This window comes from Poecilia latipinna, unplaced genomic scaffold, assembly GCF_001443285.1.
Source record: "Poecilia latipinna isolate Pla-1442-1.1 unplaced genomic scaffold, P_latipinna-1.0 Scaffold2751, whole genome shotgun sequence".
Classification (NCBI taxonomy): Eukaryota; Metazoa; Chordata; class Actinopteri; order Cyprinodontiformes; family Poeciliidae; genus Poecilia; species Poecilia latipinna.
Genome location: NW_015115367.1, coordinates 65,644 through 74,211, shown reverse-complemented (window position 1 = coordinate 74,211; position 8,568 = coordinate 65,644). Strand labels below are relative to the sequence as shown.

Genomic DNA, 8,568 nt, shown 5'->3' with positions numbered 1-8,568 from the left:
TTTTTTTTGGTATTTTCTAAGCCCTCGTCTGACACATAATAACATACTAAAATTATTTGTTGTTTACATTTTTAATAGTGTAATTCTGTAAAGACAAAATATGTCTGGTGGTCCAGCTCTGATTTACATATCTTGCTAAATTGCGGGTTTGAATATTGCAATACATTCCTATAACAAAATAGACCTGCAGAAAGAAATTACTAATATCTTACATATGCATAGTTGTATGCTCTGTATAGAGATTTACCTTAGCTTTGATTGCATATCACAATTTTGTAATTCATCATTGTTTATTAAACTCTGAAAGCTGAGAGGCTTTGTTAATATTCTGTCCTAGAATGCGGTAAGATGTGCCCTTTTTTGTTGTTGAGCACCTGCCCCTTTTAGTGGTCCCTGCACGGCCCTGGCTGTCATGATTTGAGGGTGATTGTGGTGAGGATGGAGGCAGCAGAACCAGGTTATGGTGAAAATGATGGTTTTAATGAAGAATTCAGAAAAACAGGCAGCACAGGTGAACAATGAGACAAGGAAACACAGACACTGGTAGCTCTGGTAAATGACAACAAAGGCATTAACCCTGGACAAGGATCCAACCAGGAGTTTTGGACACAGATGAAGTTAAATAAACAGGGACGGTAATCAGGGGAAACAAGCTGGGGGCAACGGAGAGGAAGACACGACAACACAGAACTAATTAACAGAGAAAATCAAATCCTCACAGATACCCAATACAGTTTAAAACATTCATTTTATAATATTGATTAAATGAAAGTGAAAACTGACCACAGAGATGTGAAGAGAGCATGATGAAAGCCATAACCCTTTTCCCTATGAACATAAAAACAATCAGTGTTTTCAACACCCAGTTATTTCAAAGCTCTTTCCAATGACACTGCTAAATATTCAATACAGTTTAGTTAGTAAAACAGCTGTTTTTCATCAATACTTTAATGAAAAATGGTTTTAGATCATGCACAATTTAATTTCTTTAAGATATAATCCATTGATCAAGGTAAAATAAATATTTAAGCAATTTCTTTCACTAAATGGAAAGAAAATCCCTTTATTTGCAGAGAATGCATTAATTGGTCGTTTCATATTCAAACTGAATTCAAAGTTTTTGTAATAAAGACAAGTGAGCGATTCCTTTAGCCTGAACTTTCTACTAATCAAGCCAGTAAGTGTACAAGTTATCAATGTATGGCTGTGTAGGTATTAATGACACACTGAAGTGTATTTTATCTAAGGTTTTCACTGATAACAGTAAATATCCACGGATAAAAATCAGTGCACAAATCTGTTCGATACGAGTCTCTATGGCACCATAATGTGGTTCAGCATTGAACTGAGGAAGAACATTTTCTAAAACAAGTAGATGGATAAGCTGGATATCAAGCACTTTGACAGAATATCTTAATACTTACATGTCCAGAAACAGAAAACTTGTTCTTTTGTCCAAGTCATCATTACAGGGATAAAAAAAGTCTATAACCAAAAACAGAAAACCTGACAGGACACAATGTCTCTCTCTTTGATCCTATAACAGCAACTGATTGTTAAAAGTGTTTGCATCAGCGTCTAAATATAAGATATCATGTGTTTGGCCTTGTGATCGGGTTTGATTTGGTTTTCAGACACGGCTACAGTTTTCACTTTCATGTTCCTCAAAAAAGAAAAAAAGAAAGAAAACAATTAGCTGAACTGATGTGTCACTGATCTGATCTGTCTAATGCATTTAGATGCTTCAAAACCCAAAAATCATTTCAGCAAACAAATAATCTGCCATATTAATCAAGTGTTTTCAGCTGTTAATTCTAAGTTACAAAGTGATGCTTCATTATAACATTTTATGGGGGTTTTTCTACATGACTTATTTGATAATATGTTCAGAATAACAATTCCAACATTTGAATAAATGATCTCTGTGAATCCCGTCAAGTTCCTCAGGGGATCAGAGATTCATGCAGCTTAAGAAGAAGGTATAAAGCTGTAATAGAGGCTAAATTCAGAGAAAACTAGAAAAACATGCCAGATTGTAGTGATTGCAGATTATAGTTACAGATCATGTCTGAGTGAAATAAAGGCTTTTAAGACAGATGTCAATTAGAAAAGCAGAGAAGTTACTTAATTATTACAACCTGGTTTCCAGTCCTAATGGCCTGTCATTGTGTAAAAACATCTATTCCTATTTGTTTCCTTCTTAATTTGAAATAAAAAATTAATTCTTCTCACTTTTCATCAGTTTATCTATGAACAACACTGTGATATTTTTGAAGACAGTATTTATAAACGTTTTTGGTTTGGTTAAGGAGCTGTCAGAATTAAAATAGAATGAAAAATGACTTTAACAGAATGTTCCAGATCAGGACCTGAGGACTGATGGAGCATTTCCTGGAGCCTATGCCAACTCCGTCACTATTCTTAGATAATTACTGAACTCTGTTGACATTACCTGGTTTTGGATAATGAAACAAACCCAGCAGAATCTGCTCCTTCTGAGCAAACTAACCCAAAGATCACTGGCTGCCTCCATGATCACAATATTTTAGAGTTGTAGTGGGTCTGAACCTGGGTTTACTGGCTCTCAGTTTGGTTCTCCTGGTGCATAATGGCACCTGGATCCAGGGGCACTGCCAGGAATCTTGGGCCCCTGAAAAAAAATTTAATTGGGGCCCCCCCTCATGCAGCTACTGTTACAATTTCTTGAGTCTATCTGACTCATCAAAAGTGTCACAATTTCAAAAGCTTACAACTGCCTTGCTTTCTTTGGTCCAATACTGATAACTAGTACAATATTTACTGCTCATGAATTTTACATGCAAAGGTAAAATTCAGTCCACATCCAGTTTGCAAGTAGGTTACTTAAATTTTTTCTATTAGTTTTAGATACTGAAATATCTCTCCCCACGAGCAACAGTCACAGACAATGTGCAAAATACACATAAAGCAATCCAGACTTCTCAAGAAATGCTATGTAGTTGCATTTTATTCGAGCTGCAGTACATAACTTTAATAAAAAATATGTTCTCTCCATATTTGTTAAAGTTGCCATGATGTCGTAACAGTTTGTTATGAGACAGATAATCTGTGAAAACAATTAATCTCCTCCATCTCCTTCCTGAACCACTATTGCTAGCTAAAGTAATGCACGGTTCTGACCAAAACAACCAATCAGAACCAGTAGGACGCTCTTAGCACTGTCAATTAGCCTCATTCACTCACTGCTAAATGTGCTAATGGTGGAGAAACAACTTATGATTACACGAAAATCGTTTATCTGCCATCATTGGTAGCTACGCTTACTAGACTAAGCATTCATAACAGGCTATGCTAGCTGCAGCATAGCACAGAGCAAGAGGAGGAAGGATGAGCAGCACCACATGAGATTGTGATTGACAGCACTAAAACTCTCCTGCCTCTCATTAGTTGTTTTTAGAGAACACTGGGAGAAAGCAGAGGAAATAGATTTTTCACAGATTACCTCTCATACCATACTGTCACAACATAATGACAGTTTTAAAAAATATGTGGAAAAAAATATTCATATAAAAGTTATATACTGCAGCTTTAATTTCACTCAGGGGAGGACGGGTCAGGAGGGATGTGGGTTAGAGCTGCTGCTGACTGACTCATCTGTTGTTAAGTGGCAAAAGTTACAAGGGACAAGTTAAATATATGAATATATTTGTAAGTTTTTTCCTTAATTCATTAAATGCTAATGAAATGGAGGCAAACAGTAGTTTGTAGCTAAGCTAACTATGCTAAATGGTTGATAATTTCACACAGTCTACTCACCTCTCTTGGAAAAAAACTGCCTTGTCTTTTTCTCTCTCTCCCTCCCTCTATTTTTTTTTTTTCGAAAACCTGATTTTATAGCTTTTCTTAGCAGCATAGTAACTGCCACAGTGGTTTGTGTCTTCCACTGCCTGCTGCTAACAGCGTCACTCTGAAGCTCCAACCAGGAACGAACCATTTAACACAATAGGGGGTTCAGGGCAAATATGGATGTGTGTTTTTTGATCTGGGAGTGGGAACATTACATTTTTACTGCTAAAAACAATCTTTGAAAATACAATATGATTAATTTTGTAATTGACAGGGCCCCGATTTTTTATTTTATTTTATTTCTATGAACAATAAATAAAAAACTAAATTGTGGAGGGCCCCCTGTTGGTCAGGGCCCCTAGAATTGTTATCACTTTCCGCTGTACCACGCCCCTGGTTGCGAATAATTACTTATTTACTTTATTGATTGTTGCTGATTCTTGGGTTTCATTTGCATAGAAACAGTGTATTCTCAAACAGATTGTGTATAGATATTGGCTTTCTAAACTTTTATGTAAGAGAACAAAACTGAGCACCATCTAGTAATTTTGCTGTGGCAACATTTCAATAAAAAAATGAAAAGAACAATATGTGCATTTATATGTATGCAGACTAATATTTGTTGTTCAAGGCAGGTTCTGGTAGTGCAAATATGCAGTAGAGAAACTGATACTCAGGATGTGAGGTGAACATGGAGTTCACCATCCAGCCTGAGGGAACAAACTGTCTCTGGGTTTTTGCAAACAACACTTCATTATCCGAACAGTGTAAACAACCAGTACATTTATAAAACATAGCAAAAAATATTTTAGGAATTAAAAATTAAGAGCTCCAATCAGTTCCTGTTTGCTCTTCCATGTGTGCATGAAGGAAACATCTATATAATTTTAGAATAATGTACGACCTTCCTTTAGAAAAGGTGGGATGATCCTGCAGGGTAAAAATTTACTGCTGTAAATATTTAGGGAAAGGCACAAAACTTTAACAACTGACATTGAATTAATTAGAAAAAGAGAAAAAAAACAGAATTGTCAAGTGAAAATGATCAGATTAAAATAGATTTTAATCTGGAGAGACACAGATGGAGAAAAAGCAACAGTTGGAAAGTTTTATTTGACTTGAGGTTCTTTGGCGCCAGCAGAAGACGTGGATGCCGAGAATTGCCGTGAGCTCAGGGAGGGGCTCAGGTGGCCTTCTGCCCTGGGGCAAAGGCACCGATGGTGGAGGGAAGCCTGCTGGAAGGATGAGGGTGGAGACGGGGAGGAGGTGGGTCGAAGCACGGCTGGGAAGCAGGTGGATCCATGGAGGTTTGGCTTTATGAAGGGGTTCTTGAGTCATGATTGGCTGAATTCTAGTGACAACTTGCTGCTGATTGGATGAGGCGAAGGCGTGACACACTGTTGATGCAGGTAGGAGGACAGAGTCGCCCAGCTTGAATTTACACCTAATCTTCATTTCAATTTATGAGTATTAATTTATTTTTTAGACCAAACAATGAAACAAATACATTTTATACCTGGATTAAAAGAGAAGTCATGGAAACAAGTCAGTAGCTGGAAGCAGATCATTACGTACCATTCACTGGAAAGACCAAAAGATTATATGTGTCAATCATAATAATAATAAATCTGACACAGTCTTTGCACATTTAACTAAACTTGGCATGCTGTGCTATTAATGATTATTAGTAGCATTTGTGAAATAAGCTAAAGTTTTAGGATTATTAATGCTGACTCTTCCACTTATTCTTCCCATTTTATTGAAAACTGTCCAAATTCTGCTGCTGTTTTTAATCCACCTTTTACCTGATTGTTGTGTCTTAAATGAGTCACCTATAGGATGTGTTAAACCCGTTGGTTCAGAGGTCACCAGCTTGCAGCTCAGATACAGCAGGCCATGAACAAGACATTTTCTGTATCATAATTAGAATAAAACTATATTTTGCTAAGCAGAAAGTGTCATTTTTATGCTTATAGTTGTGCTGATCTGGAAGCAGACATAAACCAGGAGAACTGAGAGCAGCAAATCGCAGAATGAACACGTGTTACAGTGAACCACACATTCATGGCATGTTTGTATTTCTGTCATTAAGACATTGTTTTGACTTGCATTCATTAATAAAACCTAACCAGAACTTTAACTTATATTCATATCTGAAGTCTAACCCACATGACAACTGAGCTTCTTGGAACCTGCTGTGTTTGTTCTTAAAAGGACCAAAGCGGATGCTACCTGCCTGTGGTTCAAGGAAAACAAGGATGTATTTCCTGGAATTACAGGAGTTATTATATTTCATGTTTAAGCTTCTGTCTGTCCACTGATACTCTGCAAACTGTGGTTTTCACTTTCTAGGACACAGGTAAACGCAAAGTAAATGAGAAATTTAACAGCTGTCTCATAAGGAGTTTGTTTTTCCATTATACTTCCTTGTGTCTCCTGCTATCCTGGAAACACCTACAGCAATAATGCAAACAAATACATCAATAAATCAATCAAATTTTATTTATATAGCATGTGTCAGTAACATATCTGAGCTTTTTATAAATATAGTTGAAACTAAAAGGTTTTGTCAAATCCTTTAGAATTTGCTACTTTGCTGCTGGATTAATATTTTGGGTTCCTTTGGTGGTTTAAAAGACCAAATCCTGATTTTAATTGTTTACCTATAACCACGCTCACCGGCCACGTTATTAGGTACACCTTGCTAGTACCGGGTTGGCCTCCTTTTTTCCTTCAGAACTGCCTTCATCCTTTGTGGCATAGATTCAACAAGGTACTGGAAACGTTCCACCTCATCCCAAAGGTTCTCTATTGGACTGAGACCTGGTGACTGTGGAGGCAACAACACTCAGCTAACCTCACAGTTCAATGCTTTGTTAGTATGTAAATTGTTTTTGTTTATTTGTGTAAATCTACATGCTGTAACTTGCTGGTCACTTTACTGCTGGGACAATAAAAGTTTTATCTCTTCTACTCTGTTTCTGATCAAGTCACAGTCTAGTTGGAAATGATAATTAATCTATTTGAGTGACAGTAGAGCAAAGAGAGATGAACAAAGTAAACTGGTTTCTCCAGCTGGAGTTTGCAAAAGGAACAAGCAAATAGGTGTAGTCGACTCTAAATATCTCTAAATCTTTTGTGTACAATTACCATTGTTTGGTTTTGATGAGTATAAGTTTTCATTGTTTACTGTAAGTAAATAATGAAAACAAAGGAACTATTGAAAAGTAACTTTGTGAACTTGAAGCCCCTGACATTTTTTGAAAGTGTCAATGAAAACACTTTAAACAATCCTTTTTTACTTTAGTTGCAGCTACAGAAAATATAAATATGTCAAATTTCTGAATGCCAAAATAACAAATTACAGTTTTCTTTGAGAATGTTGTGTTTTATATTTACAATGGAAAATGCCCAAAGCAGATCTTAATTTAGTTAAAGGGTGACAACAAAGTCAGTCTATTGAGAAATGCATTTAAACTACATATAGATATTTATCATTTTTGTATTTATAAGTGACCTAAAGGAGAAAACCTATTTTTGTACATTCTTTTCTTTATTCTAATGAAGAACAATTCAAATATTGTGTTAAAGATACAGGAAAGACAGCATTGCATTTCTGGAACACAAAAACTGTTGCAACAAAGAAAAGAAAAGTAATATGCAAAGAATTTTATTTAATTTTCAGTTTTATGACAAATACACTAAAACTCAAATTAATTTTAAATGGAGTACATGCAGAAATTTTATGTGTTCTTTTGTTCTAGTTGTGTAACGACAAACAAGGGAGATAACAACCCATCTGGGTGTGGACAGGACTCAGGATGAGCATAAAAGGTTGCAGAAAGAAACAAAGAGCTGAGATGAAGACAGAACTGCAGCGGCGGCAGACAACCTTCAAAACATGTAAGAAACGTCGTCTTCAATCTGTAACCAAAAGGTTATGGGTCACAGTGTTTGTCTACTGTAGTTTATTTTTTTAATTGTCTTTTTGTCCAAGTTTAAATGCAGCATCAATGTTTATATTTACAGTTCAAACTCTTGTATTTATCTTTGTTTCTGCTAACCATAATCCCAAATGTCTTTTTTTTTTTTTTTGTATTTATTTCTAAACCAGAGAAAAACTTTGGAAGAATTTGAACCTTTTTGCATCCAGTGGTGTTTCATCTCTTGTCGGCTGTCTGGCCTCCAAGATGCTTCGTCTTCTGCTGCTCCTGTGTGTTTTCATCACACTGACAGGTATTTAAACACACATCATTTTATTCCTAGAATAAAAGCATATTTCTTTTATTATTGTACTTAATTCAGTTATGATATAAACTCAAAGGTTTCTTTTTTGTTAATATCTGAAATTATTAACTGAGCCTTGTGGCACCCCACAAGTTAAGGGGGCATAGTCAGAGGAGAACAGAAGCATAATCTTCTCTTTATGCTTCTCTGCTAAGGTATTTTGAAACATTCTTTGCAAAACTACAAAAATTAAATAAAAATAAACAAATGTATCTTGCGCTGGTTTTATTAGATCTCATCTGTCGACCATGAAATCCTGTTAAACAGGCTGAAGGTCCTAGCTGATATTTCTGGCTCAGCTTTAACTGGCTCACCTCATATTTATCTCACAGGACATTCAGCATATTGTATATTGGATATTGTAGGGTTGCGTTGGCTCGCGCGACTCTGCAATATCGCATGGACATCGGGGGCAGTTCCCCTGGAGGGGTTCTCCGGGAGTATGGGGTACCAGGC

The 8,568-nt window shown here is 36.2% G+C and overlaps 1 protein-coding gene across 2 annotated transcripts in view; it reads left to right on the top strand.

Moving 5' to 3' along the window:
- The first annotated feature begins 7,670 nt into the window (after positions 1 to 7,670).
- Positions 7,671 to 8,568, top strand: part of LOC106939020 (uncharacterized) — a 14,004-nt gene continuing 13,106 nt past the window's right edge. For both annotated transcript variants that reach the window (XM_015021252.1, XM_015021253.1), the window contains exons 1-2: positions 7,671 to 7,728; positions 7,940 to 8,061. In XM_015021252.1, the coding sequence (XP_014876738.1) occupies positions 8,016 to 8,061 (46 nt within the window). In that variant the 5' untranslated portion in view covers positions 7,671 to 7,728; positions 7,940 to 8,015. The remainder of the gene's footprint in view (positions 7,729 to 7,939; positions 8,062 to 8,568) is intronic.